This window comes from Macaca fascicularis, chromosome 10 (assembly GCF_037993035.2).
Source record: "Macaca fascicularis isolate 582-1 chromosome 10, T2T-MFA8v1.1".
Classification (NCBI taxonomy): Eukaryota; Metazoa; Chordata; class Mammalia; order Primates; family Cercopithecidae; genus Macaca; species Macaca fascicularis.
The window spans coordinates 92,339,508-92,355,646 of NC_088384.1; the positions used below are offsets into that span (position 1 = coordinate 92,339,508).

General features: G+C 51.8%; 1 protein-coding gene across 6 annotated transcripts in view; it reads left to right on the forward strand.

Annotated features, from left to right (window-relative positions):
- The window catches only part of AAR2 (AAR2 splicing factor), a 34,829-nt gene that overhangs the window by 17,410 nt on the left and 1,280 nt on the right, over nt 1-16,139 (forward strand). For 3 of the 6 annotated variants that reach the window (XM_074005244.1, XM_005568911.5, XM_045362914.3), the window contains exon 4: nt 1,867-3,222. In XM_074005244.1, the coding sequence (XP_073861345.1) occupies nt 1,867-2,034 (168 nt within the window). In that variant the 3' untranslated portion in view covers nt 2,035-3,222. Of the gene's footprint in view, nt 1-1,866; nt 3,223-11,183; nt 15,847-16,139 lie in introns of those variants that run through there. The other 3 variants (XM_074005245.1, XM_005568913.5, XR_010578653.2) reach the window with 2 other exon arrangements.

The following is a 16,139-nucleotide window of genomic DNA, read 5'->3' on the forward strand; positions in this document are numbered from 1 at the left end:
GAATAAGGGGTTAATAGAATATAGAAAGAACTCCTACAACTCAACAATGCAAAAACAACCCAATTTAAAAATTGACAAGGAAGTTGAATGGACATTTCACCAAAGAAGATACAGAATGGCCAATGTGCACATGAAAACATACTCAATATCCACTGATCATTAGAGAAATGCAAATCAAAACTACAGTAAGATACTACCTCCCACCTATTAGAATGGCTATGATTTAAACACACACAGAAAATAACAGGCGTTGGCCAGGATGTGGAGAAATGAGAACATTTGTGCATTGCTGGTGGGAATATAAAATGGTAAGGCCCCTGTGAAAAACAGTGTGGCAGTTCATCACAGTTTAAACAGGGAGTTCCCGTCTGATCCAACAGCTCCACTCCTGGGTTTCTGTGCAAAAGAATTGAAAGCAGAGACCCTAAGAGATATGTTCATAGCAGCATTATTCACAATAGCCAGAAGGTAAAAACAACACAAATGGACATTGACAGATGAATAGACAAACAAAATGTGGTATCTGCGTACAACATTCAGCCTTCAAAAGAAAGGAAATTCTGACACATGCTGCATCATTAATGAACCTTGAAGGATATTATGCTAAGTGAAATGAGCCAGTTGCAAAAGGACAAATGCTGTATGATTCCACTTAGATGAGGTGCCTACAGATTCATAGAGACGGAAAGTAGAATGTGGGTTGCCAGGGCCTGGTGGGAGGAGGGAAGGGGGATAGGGTAGTCGAATTCATAGAGATGGAAAGTAGGATGTGGGTTGCCAGGGCCTGGAGGGAGAGGGAGGGGCAGTTGCTGTTCAACGGCTGCTGAGTTTTGGTTGGGGATGATGGGGTCATTCTGGAGATGGATGGTGATGATGGTTGTACAGCAATGTTAATGTACTTAATGCTACTCAACTGTACACTTAAAATGGCTAAAAGTAATATGTATATTTTGCCACAATTTAAAAAAAAATATTTAAAAATGGTTGAAGTGGTAGATCTTATGTACAAATGCTCCTCAGCTTCCCATGGGGTTATGTCTTAATAAACTGTAAAGTCAGATATACTGTAAGTCAAAAATGCATTGATTACACCTAATGTCCCTAACATTGCAGCTCAGCCTCGCCCACCTCAAACGTGCTCAGAACACTAACACTAGCCTACAGTTGTGCAAAACCATTTAACACAAAGCCTATTTTATAATGAAGTATTGAATATCTCATGTAATTTCTTTAATACTGTACTGAAAGAAACAATTCAAAGTGTGGCTTCTTCTGAATGTGTATCACTTTGCATCATCATAAAGTCGAAGTGTCGTAAATTGAACCATCGTAAGTCAGGGTCCATCTGTATATTTTACCACAATAAAAAAAAATCAAAGACAGCTTTTAAGGGGGATAGAAGCCTCAAACTGGCAGCCTGTGGCCCATTTAGAAGATTAGAGCAGCAATTCAGTCTTGTTGGCTTGGCGCCTAGGACTTTATGGGGTCCAGGGGCTTATAAGCACCCCCAAGCCTTTCTTAGGACCTTAGTACCAACTGGTGTAGCTACTACCTGTTCCTCTGGGATACTGCCCCAGGTGTCCAGTAGAACCCCCCAGGGGGTGGGGCCGGAGTCATGGCCCCAGCCTTAACAGTGGGGCATCTCTGCCCAGATAGTAATTTTCCATTCTAGTCCTGCCCTAGCATCTCAGCTGGGTTTGGACCTTCTTGCTTGGTTTGGGGGGAGCACAGCAGGTGTCCTGGGCCTATGCCAGTGGCAGCTGATCCACCCGCCCCAGAGAGCTGAACACCATGAGGAAATTTCCACAGCTTTCTCGCGCTCGCCCCCCGTCTTCTCAGGAGTGACTTATCCTCTGTTCTCTGTAGGTTTTCTTTTCCTCTGCCTGCAGCATTGCCGTGGATGCCACCCTGAGGAAGAAAGCTGAAAAGTTCCAAGCTCACCTGACCAAGAAGTTCCGGTGGGACTTTGCTGCAGAACCTGAGGACTGTGCCCCTGTGGTGGTGGAGCTCCCTGAGGGCACCGAGATGGGCTAACTCGGGCAGCGCTCTCAGCTGCGAGGGGCCCCTTGCCACAGGGCTGCAGTCCTGGCCTCTCCATTTACTTCTTCCTATCCTGGGACCTGTGAGGGCAGCAATCTCTCCAGATCCCACAAAGATGGAGCCAGAATTCCCTTTTTCACTGATAAATATGTTTCTTCATTGCCAAAGAGGCTGTACCCATCCTGAAGGCACATTTGTACGTTCCCCATCAGCTGGGCCTTGGTGCTAACCTGGCTGAATTTCACACAGGCTCTTACAGAAACTCCTAGGGGAGACCTGCCTACATGGCAACCAGATTCCCTCTGAGTGAGAAGGAATTGAACCAAAAGTCCTAGAAAGAACTGATTGCTTGTTCCATAGGAGCTTAGAAAACGAGAAACCCTGGATTGCCCAGGGGGTCTGAGAGGTCGGTTGGTGACTTTTTTTGCAGTTAAATGCAGGGTGATGGGGAAATGAGCCTGCCTCTTGCTGAATGGGAGCAGAGGACTTGGGCCTGCGGCTTCTTGGAAGCCCTTGATTGGGAAGAGAGTGTCAAGGGAGGCAGCTGGATTCAACCTGGCAGGTGGTCAGCTTCAGCTTTCTCCATCAAAATCCCATTCTCATGTCCAGAGGCCCAGTGGGTCATCTCCCAAGGTGGGTGTGGCCCCTGACCTCAGGGGCCTTGCTGGTGCTGTTACCTCCCACCTGCTCCATCCTGAGGCCTCACCCAGAAGTGGGACCCTCCCCTTCCTCACCAGAGCCACCGTCACTGTTTCTGATGACCTGGAGCGTCAACAACAACCAGAAAGGTTTCTGCCCAGGGCAGGCTTCTTAAGGCCCTTAGGAAGTTTTGTGCCTTCCAAGTGCTGAGGAAGACCTGGTCAGCCTAAATCTTCCCAGTCCTGCTGTGGAGCTGTCAGTCACTGGAATAATAAGCTCCTGGTTCCTTGGGAGTCCTGGGGGCACGCCTTTCGTGCTGTGTGGCAGGGTTCCTCTCTAGACAAGTACACAGGCCCTGCCACCCTGACATCAAACTGCTGTACTATGATCACAGTCCCTGTGCCATCCTTTTCCAAGGCTGGGGCTCACACCAGGTTTTTGAATGAGAATCCCTGCTGGTTAAGACTTTTGCTTCCACTTGTTTCCTTGGAGATGTTTTTCCAAGAGCATAATGTACATTAAAGTCTTCGAGTTGAGACAGAATCCCCTTGTGTGTGTGTCTCTTGCAGCTAATCCGCCTGATCTCCAGAGCAGCCAGGCTGCTGTCCATAGACACACACCTCCCTCCAGTGTCTGGGAGACCTGCCCAACCTCTGGAGTCTGGAAGAGGCAGGCAGCCAGTGTTCCTCCTGTTCCTCTGAGGCCCCTGAGACAGGTACACAAGGAAGAAGGGATGAGGCCCCATGTCTCAATAATAACCTAAGATTCACCTTATATGAATTGGCTCCTCTTTTTCTCCCAAAGCCCACTCATCGAACTACCTGGGGAGCTTGTGAAAACTATCTTTAAAGGAGTGAAGTCCTGATACATGCTACAACATGGATGAACCTTGAGAACGTGCTAAGTCAAAGACAGGGACCACCTATGACATGATTCCATTCACGTGGCATGTCCACTATAGGCAAATCCACAGAGAGGGAGAGTCAATTAGTGGTTACCAGAGAATAAGAGACTGGGATGGGAGTGACTGCTGATAAGCCTGGGATTTCTTTTTGGGGTGATGAAGATATTCTGGAATCAGATGGTGGTGATGGTTGTACAACCTTATGAATTTACTAAAAACCACTGGAAGTAAGCACTTGAAAATGATTAATTTTATGGTATGTAAATTACATCTCAATAATTTCTGAAAATGGAGATTCCCAAGTCCCATCCTGCAGAGTTTCTGAGGCAGCGAATCCGGATGGGGCCTGAGTTCTGAGGCACACTCAGTTTTGTTTTGCTTTGTTTTGTTTTGTTTTGTTTTGTTTTGTTTTGTTTTTTTGAGACAGAGTGTTGCTCTGTCACCCAGGCTGGAGTGCAGTGGTGCGACGTCGGCTCACTGCAAGCTCCGCCTCCCGGGTTCACGCCATTCTCCTGCCTCAGCCTCCCGAGTAGCTGGGACTACAGGCGCCCGCCACCACGCCCGGCTAATTTTTTGTATTTTTAGTAGAGACGGGGTTTCACTGTGTTAGCCAGGATGGTCTCAGTCTCCTGACCTCGGAGGCACACTCAGTTTTAAGTAACATTACCTGTAAGTGACAGCATTGCGATTAGTACCTGGAGCTCCCCTGGGACAGAATTTGTCTCCCATCAGGGCAGTACCTAAAAGTTGGATCATGTAACCTTGTTACCCAAGCGTGTCAGTCAGTATTCCTGTGTTTACACAGATGCACGCCCCTTACACACACACACACACATACAACAGGTTAAACAAAACTAGCTACTGTTTACCAAGGGCTCTGTTCTGTTACTTCACTGAAATCCTCAGCAATATGTGGTAAGTACTCCAATTATCCCCATTTTGCTGATAGGAAAATGGGCTCAGCTGAAATCACTGCCAGGGTCACAGCCAGTGAGTACTGAGAACAAGAGTCAGGCCCCTGCCTCTGGTGTCCACAGCCCACTCTGCAGCTGCATTCACAGCTCCGATTTCCTTCCTTGCTGGCCCCACGTGTCCAGGGCAGCCTTCCCCTCCGCCCTGCTCCCAGCCTTGGCCCTGCTGCCATCCAGCTGTGTGATCGTGAGCAAGCTGCTTATGTTCTCTGAGCCTCAGCTCCTTGCACGAAATAAGAGTTGGCTTGGGGCCGGGCATGGTGGCTCACGCCTGTAATCCCAGCACTTTGGAAGGCTGAGGCGGGCGGATCACAAGGTCAAGAGATTGAGACAATCCTGGCCAACATGGTGAAACCCCGTCTCTACTAAAAATACAAAAATTAGCTGGGTGTGGTGGCGTGCGCCTGTAGTCCCAGCTACTCAGGAGGCTGAGGCAGGAGAATCGCATGAACCCGGGAGGTGGAGGTTGCAGTGAGCTGAGATCTTGCCACTGCACTCCAGCCTGGCCACAGAGTGAGACTCCATCTCAAAAAAAAAAAAAGGCTTGGATTTAGGTTTCTGATATAGAATCTGTGGGCTCCCACAGGTATTTAAAAGTTGACCCTTGTGTTATTTTGAATGTTTTAAAAACAGAAACTACATTTATACAGGATAATATGACTGGGCTGACAAAAAAAAACAATAGGTCTCTTTTGTTTGGGGCTGCAGTGACGTCCACTTTAGGTCTCCTGCTCGTCCCAACAGGCAGTCCTCTGTGTGTCTTTGATGAATAAAAAATGTGAAAACAGATTAATTATTACTTAATACTTGCAGTATTTTTGGAAGGCGGACGCTTTGGGAACAGAACCAGTGGCACTGCTGATCTCCAAGCTCCCTTCCAGCTCTAACACCTCTACATGTGAAGCTATTGGCAGGACCTGGCCTGATTTAAAAACCCTCCCAAATGCAGGCCTCATGGGGTCTAGCTCTTATTTGCAAGGCTGGTTCATCCTATTAGCAGAATCAGCAGAGGTGGTGACTTTCTAACCCCCTTCCCCTGTCCCCATGACAAACCCTCCCTGTTGTGAGCCTCTTTCCCATCGAATTTCTCACCACGTGAGCAGTGGAGGAGTTCCCCACTGTTGACTGCCTCCTGCCATTGGTAATTATCTCCCCACCATCCTGCGCTTGTAAATATTACTTAATATTCCCAGCGCACTGGGACATGCTGGTGTCTCCAACTAATCAGACTTTGGCTTGACTGAGATGCTGTCCCCTGCTGACCTGGGGGCCGAAAATGCAGAGTGAATGCCACGGTCAAGGCCAGCACTGAGTCACGTCCGCCAGATTGAAAGCGGAACCATACTGCTTTCATGGGGAGGCTTACCTGAGGTCCCCTGTAATCCCGGGAGCCCGTGTGGTCCTGCAGCTCTGCAGACACTGCTTTCTTTTTCAGTCCCCCGCTGACTGTAGATGGCACTTCCTCACCTCAAATTCACTGGATCTGTCCTGGACAGGCTTTGTTTGTTTCTGTTAGAGGCTTCTAGACCCTTCTATCTCCAGAGCATCCAAGGTCTCTGGTACTGGCTTGTTCTCCCCCAACCCTGGGCTCCTGGACAGGCCTCCCTGCTGAGAGGTGGGCTGAGCAAGAAATAATGTCAGCTGCTCACTGCTGGGGGGCAGGGTGCACAGGCATTCATCTGGCACTCAGCTCCCCGTGTCCCCTGCGCCACCGCCGCCCCACCCACCCCCAGCCTGCCAGGCCTACTATCACGTGTCCTGGATCTGTGTCAGCTCCCTCGATTTCTCTGGAAAACAGGAATCCTGAGCATTGTCAAGCTGACAGCTGCTTAGTGGGAGGAGGCAAAAAATATGGGCATCTCAGTTGCATTGTCCAATGTCAGGTGACCCACCCGAAAGAAACTCAACAGGTCCCTCTTCCTTGGATCTTTGTCTTGCTGCTTCTCTCTCCTGATTTCTCCCTCTTCCCTCTGTCCACTTCCAAAAATGTGCACCTGGCTCAGGTCTGGCCTCTCACTTCTAAGGGACAACAGATGGAGTTACATCTTCAGGAGAGCCCGCCTGCAGTGAGGAGCGCTGGAGAAAAATGTAGGACCTTCACCCAGGAACAGAGAGGTGGGAGGGCTGGCCTAAGGAGGAGGCCTCCACATACTTGAGGGTGTAGAGTGGGGAGCCCGGGAGAAGCTACAGGGCAGCTGAGGTCAGCTCCATGCCTGTGGCACTCAGGGACCACGCCCCTGCCCAGTGAGCTAACATCCTCCTGGGGGAGCCACACAGTAAGCATGCTAAGTAGATGGCAGAGTGGGCCCATCCTGAGAAGTGCCCGTGGGAAACAAAATAGAGCAGGGGAAGGGAAACGGAGAGTCCTGGCGGGGTGAGGGGACATGCTGTATTTTTTTTTTTTTTTTTTTTGAGACAGAGTCTCACTCTGTCGCCCAGGCTGGAGTGCAGTGGCTGGATCTCAGCTCACTGCAAGCTCCACCTCCCAGGTTTACACCATTCTCCTGCCTCAGCCTCCCAAGTAGCTGGGACTACACGCGCCCGCCACCACGCCCGGCTAGTTTTTTGTGTTTTTTTTAGTAGAGACGGGGTTTCACCCTGTTAGCCAGGATGGTCTCAATCTCCTGACCTTGTAATCCACCCGTCTTGGCCTCCCAAAGTTCTGGGATTACAGGCTTGAGCCACCGCGCCCGGCTTTTTTTTTTTTTTTTTTTTTTTTTGAGACGAAGTCTTGCTCTGTCACCCAGGCTGGAGTGCAGTGGCGTGATCTCGGCTCACTAAAAGCTCCACCTCCTGACTTCATGCCATTCTCCTGCCTCAGCCTCCCAAGTAGCTGGGACTACAGGCGCCCGCCACCACGCCCGGCTAATTTTTTGTGTTTTTAGTGGAGACGGGTTTTCACTGTGTTAGCCAGGATGGTCTCGATCTCCTGACCTCGGGATCCGCTCACTTCGGCCTCCCAAAGTGCTGGGATTACAGGCGTGAGCCACCGCGCCTGGCCGAGATGCTGCAATTTAAAGGGAGTGGCATTTGAACAAAGATTTAAAGGTGAGCAAGTGAGCCATGTAGGGGTCTGGAGAGTGTTCCAGTAGAACAAGCAGCAAAGGTAAAGACCCTGGGGCAGGAGCCTGTCTGGTGTATTGCAGGAGCATCAGGGGGTCAGGGTCAGTAGGCAGGAGTGGGGTGATCAAAGATGAGAATAGCAGGAGAGGAAACCAGAGAGTAACTTACAGAGGGACCGGGTTGTCCAGGGCCTATGGGCTGTTGTAAGACAGCGAAATGGGGACACATTTGAGGGTTTCAAGCAGAAAAGTGTCATGAGCTGACCCATCTTTTTGCTTTTTTTTTTTTTTTTTTTTTTTTTTTGAGACGGGGTCTCACTATGTTGCCCAGGCTGGGTGCAGTGGCTATTCACAGGTGCTGTCACAGCACCCTACAGCCTCAAACTCCCAGAGTCAAGTGACCCACGTCAGCCTCCTCAGTAGCTGGGACTACAGGCATGAGCTACACCCGGCAGCTGACTTCTGTTTGTAACAGGATCCCAAGCTGCTGTGTCGGATATAGACTGCAGGGGGTAAGGGTGGAAGCAGAAGGACCACTAAGGAGCTAGTGTGACAATCCCGGGGAGAGGTAATAGTGTCTCAGGTCACAGTGGTGTCAGGGGTGCAGGCTGTGCTGTACCATGATTCAAAAAAGGGACGGACAGGATGTCTTTGAAGATCTCTTCTAGCCTGATAGCCTCCACTTCTCCAAGGCCACAGATCTGGGCAGAATGCCAACTTGTTGGGCCCGCTCCCCCAACAGGAGTTACCTCTTGACTGTCCTATCATGGGGTACGTTGAGCCTTCCTATTCTCAGATGCCCATGGTACTTTTGGGGAGGTGGGGCAATGATGAATTGGGAGGGCTGTCATGGGTGTTCTGGGTGCTGGGTGGCAGTGGAGGACTTGAAGTGGCTCTGCTGAGAGGCAGTGGGTGGGTCAGGGCCCCTGCTAGACTGTGGTCACACCACCAGTGCCTGTGTGGATGTTCCTGCTGCTGGTGGGCAATGAGGAGAGTCCCACTTAACTGTTCCGGTGTCCATATGACTAAAAGGGAATTGAGGGCCAGCCGCCATGGCTCACACCTGTAATCCCAGCACTTTGGGAGGTTAAGGCGGGCAGCTTGCTTGAGCTCAGGGGTTCGAGACCAGCCTGGGCAACATGGCGAAACACCATCTCTACAAAAAATCGTAAAATTAGCCAGGCATGGTGGCACACACCTGTAGTCCCAGCTACTCAGGAGGCTAAGGCAGGAGAATTGTTTGAGCCCAGGAGGTTGAGGCTGTGTGAACTATGATCATACCACTGCTCTCCAGCCTGGGTGAAAAAGCAAGACCCTGTCTCAAAACCCCAAAAAACAGGAGTTGAGGGCATGTGAATTCTCTATTGGTACTAATGGTTCTTGGTTGGACTCATTCATACACCCACTTCTGCCGCGGAAGTTCCCGGATGTAGAGGCGATTACTAAGAGCCGGTGTGTGTTGGGGGCTTCCCTCCTGGCTGCTGGGCACTGTGTCAGGCCCTTGCCTTCCTCAGTCTGGAGCACCAGCTCTCCAGCGGAGGCCTCATCCTTCTGCCTTGTCCAGACAAGGAAGAAGGAAGGCAAGGCCCTGCAAGGTGAAGGGACTTCCTGGAAAGCAGAGGCTGCTGAGCCCGGCTGGTGTTGGAGCCCAAGCCTGTGAGTCCCACCCTGTCCCTACCACCATGCAGCGCTCCTCAACAAAGACGGCTACTTAATCCAAGGTCATCCTCAGTGGATCCGAGGCTGCAGCCTGATGACAGTATCAGTCACAAGGGTGGCAGGCAGGCCCCACTGGCCTCTGGGGTCATGAGAGCTTGCTGAGTTTTCCACCCAGACCCTTTGTGTCTGTGTCTGGGCCTCTGGGGACACCGGACTGTCCTGGCTCAGAGCAAGGTGGTAACTGCGGGTGGGGTTGCTTCTGATCTGAAAGGAGCCTGCCTCTGCCCTCCTTGGGAACAACGAGGGCCAGTGAGGGGCCACTCAGGGTGGAATGCCTGAGCAAAGGCCGCCCTCCTCTCACCCATCCCTGTCCTACCAGAGCTGCTGTTGAGTTTTGCAAAAGGCATTTGCTTTAGAAAGAGATGCTACAGGCCGGGCGCGGTGGCTCAAGCCTGTAATCCCAGCACTTTGGGAGGCCGAGACGGGCGGATCACAAGGTCAGGAGATCGAGACCATCCTGGCTAACACGGTGAAACCCCATCTCTACTAAAAAATACAAAAAACTAGCCGGGCGAGGTGGCGGGCACCTGTAGTCCCAGCTACTCGGGAGGCTGAGGCAGGAGAATGGCGTAAACCCGGGAGGCGGAGCTTGCAGTGAGCTGAGATTCGGCCACTGCACTCCAGCCTGGGCGACAGAGCGAGACTCCGTCTCAAAAAAAAAAAAAAAGAGATGCTACATACGAGTATGGTGGCTTATACGTGTAATCCCAGCACTTTGGGAGGCCAAGGTGGAAGGATCACTTGAGCCCAGGAGCTTGAGACCAGCCTGGGCAACATGGTGAGACCCTTTCTCTAGAAAACAAAATTTTTTTTTAAATTAAAAAACAAAACAAAAAAAAGATGCTGCAAAAGCGAAGCCCCTGAGGGGCTGACTTAACGGCTGGCCGCCCTCTGGATAGGCCTCGCCTCAGCTGCCCACCCTGTGGGTCAGTAAGCGAGACACCGTCACTCTGAGTACAGCAGCCTGAAAGCAGGAGTGGGCCAGGGCTAGTTAGAGGAGCTCTCTGTGGTCCACTTGAGTGAGGAAGACGACACCATTGTTCATTTCCCTTTTGGAAAGGGTCTATCTATGTCCTTTGTCCCTTCTTCTCTTAGTGTCCTCACGTGTTCTTGACACTGTATTTATCGTGTCGCAAATACATTAGTATGATAAATATTTCCCCCAGTTTGCCATTTGCTTTTTTAATGTTTTGATTTTGAAATGTATGCTTTATTTTTTATGTTACATATGTCGAGCTTTTTCCTTTTGATTTTTTCCCATTGCTTTAATGCTTAAAAATCCATTCTTATCTTGAGATGAAATGTAATTAATCTGTATTGTTTCAGTTTTTCCTAGTGTTATTCTTTGTTTATTTTGTATTTTACAATAGTCAATATCATGTTTCCTCAGCCCCACCTCCTCCAGCCCCACCTCCTCCAGCCCCACTGCCACCTTTCATGCCTCACATCTGTTTTCGATTTTTCCTCTCTTCTTAAGTCCTAGCACGCTGCCTCACGCCTCCATCCTCGTCCCCTCCTCGGACACCAAGGGCCTCTCACAAACCCTCCTGACCCCTCCCGGCATTTGCAGTCGGAAGAACCACACACGTGGCTGGCTCCGGGTGTCCCAGTCTGGTGGAGCCGAGTGTTTCTCTTGTTGCTTCTCAGGGACTAGAATCGTCCGCTTAAGATTCTGCATGTCCATACTTGGAAAGTCATTTACATAAATAGGTCATTGATTGGAAGACTCCCCCCTCCTCTGTCCTTGAACTAAAGGCCCCTCGAATAGCCGGCGGTTGCTGTTGTTTTAGATGTCATAGCCCATTTCTATTCACCTCTCTTCTAATGTCAGGTCTCCTTTGCTTTCAGGACGACGTTTTCTGCTCCCTGTCATCTTTGGTGGGAGTGCCAATCACAGCACCTCACCCTGTCCTTCCACTCACCGGGACAGACACACAACACTAGCTAGGCCAACTGGCATCTTCCCTGGGATGCTGCTTCAAGAAGGCGCAAAAGGACCCCACTTGCTTTTAGAGCTGTGGCTCTAGAGGACTCTCAGTTAGACCTACTGGGGTCATCATCCCCATCACAGAAAGCCCTTGTACCTGAAGTGAGGGTGAGCCCAACACAGAAGGAAGCTGAGCTGAGAGACAAGAGCAAGAGAAGCCAAGAAAAATATCTGGAGCACCTGGATCCAGCCTCACCTGCATCCCACAATCCTTGGGCTTCCTCCTACATGAGCCAATACAGTACCTTTTAATTTGAGCCCGCTTTATGACAGGTTTTTGCTAAAGAATCCTGATTCACCCCTGCATTGTGATGCTTTGGACTTCATTGCCTGCCCACCTGTAAAACTCCTAAGATGTCAAAGCTGAAAGGGGCTTTAGAGACCACAGTCTCATCCTACAGTTGGTGAAACGAGGGAAAGAACTTGTCCAAGGTCACGTGGTGCATCGTTTCCTGCCCAGCAGCAAGGAAAAGAGCTTGAACTCACTGCCCAGCAGCCCGGACGGTGCTGTGGCCTCTGCGATGGCATTGCAGTGCTTAGTGGCTATTGATCTGTTGTTTTGGATGTGTTACCCAGAAAGGACTGCCACTGCCACACGAGCGCATGTGCAGCCCAGGGAGAGCTCTAGGGCGGGGCCAGAGCGGGGATGGGGAGGGCATCGTTGCTGCTGCTTCAGCCCCTGTCCGGAGAGAATGAGAAAATGGTGGTGAACAAGACCTTGCTGATACTCAATGTGGGCCATGTGCCATGTTAAATGGGCACAGTAGCTTTACATTCGTTCTTCTCAGCCTTGCAGCGTCCCTATGAAGTAGGTGCTATGGGAATCCCTGTTTTGTCAGTGGGAAAACAGGAACTTCCTAGTGGTCACACTGCGATTGAGCCACACGCTTGGACTAACCGGGGTCAGCCTGACTCCAGAGCCTGACTCTTGCACCAAGGAGGGGCAAAATCAGGCAGGCCACATGGATGAGTAGAGGCCCACGTGAGGACTGTGGGAGAGCGTGCCTCGGCTCCCCAGCTCTGGCCCAGGGCAGCCAATTCAAGGCAGACTTGTCAGAGCTTCCAGTTTTTCAAGAGAAGCCGGAAATCTGGACTTTTATGTGAAATGTCTCTATTTTTAAATGTTGGCAAAGAAATTCAGATTTTAAAAAAAAGCACACACACACACTGTGCAAGGCAACCCAAACCACATTTGCAAGCCAGTGGATTGCAGCTTTTCGACTTTACTATATTCTTTCTGTGGCTGCAGGAAGCTGTTGTAACCCACAGGACTCTGTCCGTCACCTGGCAGGAGAGCGGACCTACCTGGATGTGGTTAGGATGCCACCCTGCCTTGCTCACACTCACTCATTTCTGAGTGTGTGTCAGAGGCCAGCCAATGCCAGAAGCAGGGGTTGGGCGGGGCGGGTGGTGGGGCACGTGTGCTTGCTGGGGAGGGCCAGGAGCATAGAGGAAGCCTCCTTATCCAATATTACAGGTGAGGAAATTGAGACCAAGCGAGGCCATATAAACAGCTGGGTCCCCGGCGACACATGGAAAGAGCTGCTGGGACCGGGTCCAAGGTCTTCCCGAACCGTAAGTATGGTCCTCTGAGCACACATTACCCTGCTGTTGGCCTTTTGGCTGGTAGAGGAGACACCTGGATTCTGGGATGTGGCAGAGCCCAGCCTTGCCCATGATAAGGATAATAAGGAAGTCACTGAAACTCTGTGAGCCCCAGTTTCTCCATCTGTAAAATGGGCATGTCCTCTGTAAAACAGAGGCATTGGCTCTGCCCCCACGCCCATGTAAAACTATGGCCCCCAGGCCCAGAGGGGTAGAGCGTGGCAGACACCTCACCTCCAGGAGCAGGGCACTGAGCCAAAGATACCTGCAGCCCCCTCTGCGGTGCCTCTGGGGCTGGGACTGTTCTGGGCACGCGCTGAGTTATGGTGACACATCCAGAGCTGAGTCTGTCTCTCCCGCCTGCCCAGTCCTCTGGGAAAGGAGTGGGGGTCAGGAAGGTGAGGGGGGCTTCATTTCCAGGTCACCATCCTCAGGCCTGGGCCTGACACAGAGGAGAATGAGCGGGAGGGTGGACGAACAGCATCCTAACGGTAGTTCTCGTCCACACCCTGCACCCGTGTGCCAAGCTCTTAGTTTACGCCATGCTTCATCCCAGCGGAGTCTTGTGCTGTGGGGGGAGCTGCAGCCCTGCCCTCATCCATTCACCATGCATGCACCCCTGCTTTTCAGGAGGTGGCTCCCAACTCTCCCCAGGGCTCAGAGTTGTCCCCGAGACCCTGACCCAGGCCCAGTCAGGGCAGCCATCCCCAGATTTCCTTGGCACACTGGGTGTCAGCTGCCTCCCCCCATCCTTGGCCTGGTGGGACCTGGGGGCTCTCAGCTACCCAGGCAGGAGATCAGCCCCCAGCAGAACGGCCCTACCTCAGCCTGTCTGTGTCTTTGAGGGTTCTCAGCGCTTTACCTGGCCTCAGAAACTACCTCTCAGCCTGAGGGTCCCCACAAGGCTTTGGACTGATGCCCCCTGCCTCAGCTTGACTGATCGAAGTTGAGCCTCAGGGCCCTCAGAGGGCAGGGCTGAGACCCATAGGGTGAAGCCACAGGAGGCAGATGGAAAACCTTAGTGTGAGGTACAACTTACCATCAAAGCTGCCTACAATGGAATGGGCTCTTTTTAAGAGGTAAGTTTTCTGTTCCCAGAGATTTGAAAGTAAAACTTGCAGCCGATGGGGCTAACACACATCTGCTAGGACAGTAGCCTCACTAAATGACTGAGGTTCCCTTCCAGTTCTTAGACCACGAATCTCCTTTGTAGGGTTTTTCTCCCCAGTCCACCCCCTAAGACAGACACAGGCCTTCGCAGGCCTGATTCAGGGTGGAGGAAGGGGAGTCCCAGGTTGAAGGCGAGTTGTTTGCAACCCACGGCTGGGCTCAGGAGCAGGGACGCTGCAACCCAGCTGCTTTTCTGCAGGGCCTTCACCTGTCCTGCAAGGACCAAGGCCAAGGCTGCTATGAGCCCCCCATCTGACCCAAGAGGTTCCCACAATGGTCCTGGGTGGTGGGTCCGGCCACTGGGTAGGTGTGGGAGCTGGGGGTTGCAGGTTCAACTTGGCGAAATGTCAGTACACCCACGGGGTCAGGCAGCTTTTCAGGGGCCCAAGGCCATGGAGCTCCAAAGGAGGGCAGCAGGGAGCACGCAGAGAACCGTTCCCACCCAGCTCTTCTCCCACAGGCTCCACGGATCACACTCTGTCTCTCTCGCACGCTCCAGGAGAGACACGGCAGCACACACACAGGCAGACACAACCAGCACCCACATCCGAGCGCTCACACACATCAGACGCGTGCGCGTCGTGCAGAGACGCCCACATGGAGACACAGATACACACCCTCCTGGAGTCACACAGACGACACCCACGTGCACGCGGGCACAAACACAGGCCCTGCCTACTTCCGAACCAACTCCACCTCCAGCATGGCCACCCTGGCTGGGGAAGGTAGGCCGGCCGGGTGGGTGCCCTGGATCAGCCTCCTTGCCCTGGGAGTCCTGATCATCTGGAAGCCATGGCCTACCCTGCCCATTGGAGGTCTGCAGGGCCAGGGGCTGCCCGGAGGCAACACAGTAGTTCAGCAGCGCCCTGGGGTCAGCTGATCTGGGTCAGGTCTCAGCTTTCCCACCTTCTGGCTCTGTGACCTGGGCAAGTCACTGGACCTCGCTGAGCTTCAGCTTCCTCATCTGGAAAATGGGTATAACATAGTGCCAACCCTTGAGTCCTGTGATCTCTGTAGCCCCCAGGCCTGGAATATCCTAGATGTTCAGTAAACAGAGACTGTTGCTGTCGCCCCAGGGCGAGGGCTCCTTTGGCAAATGGCCACTCACCCATTGCAGACTGGCATTTGGTGAGTGCACCATATTGGTGAGCTATTATTTTCATGTCTACTTCGGGGGGCTACCTGGGGTCTGAACTTCACTTGTGGGGACCCAGGATGTAGGCCTCCATGTCCAGACTGGCAAAGAGAACCCCATTCCTCTGGCAAAGACAGGGCTGAGCTAGGTAGTCTTAAACAATAAGCAGCCACTCAGCTAGAACTTTGACTGGAATATTCACAGCGTGACGCCATAGCATTCCAGAACCACAGCTGCAAAAACCAGAGGCTCTTGCCAGTGTGTTTCAGGCTCTCAAAGATCTTGAAGCACAAATCTCAGAATGTCAGAGCTGTAGAGGCCTTGGAGACATCTAGTTCAGCTGTCTTGTTCCTAAGATGGAATCCCAGAGTCCATTCCAGACCAGTGTGACAGAAATTGGAAACAGAGGCCCAGAGAGGGGGAGCGACTGAGCAAAGTTGCACAGTGAGTTAGTGGAAGTGTCGAGACCAGACCCCTGGTCCCGGCTTTGTAGCAAGTTTAGATTCAGCCCCTCTATGGAGACCCGGAGGAAGGAAGGCAGAAGAAGAAACATTCGGGCCAAAGTGAGGATTTTCTGGACAACTGTTTTTGAAAAATCAAACCAAAAAGAAAAATGGGAAAAAGGTGCTGGCTTCCCCTTATTTTCTGCCTGTCTTCCTCTGGACACTCGCTCTCTGCAGCTCTCAGCCGTTCCAGCTCTGCTCACAAGCTGCTTCCAGCCGCCCACGGGCTTCCTAAAATGGTCTCTGCAAGCTAATTCCAGAGGGTGAATGGCAGAGAGCAGGCCTGCAGGGAGGCGGGGGGTGCACTTCCTTAGCCGACGCAGGTGCACAGACTCCACATCAGTGTTGCACCGGCTGTCCCCAGCTCCAACCCCCTCCCCAGGTGCTTCCATGGCCCCCAGCTG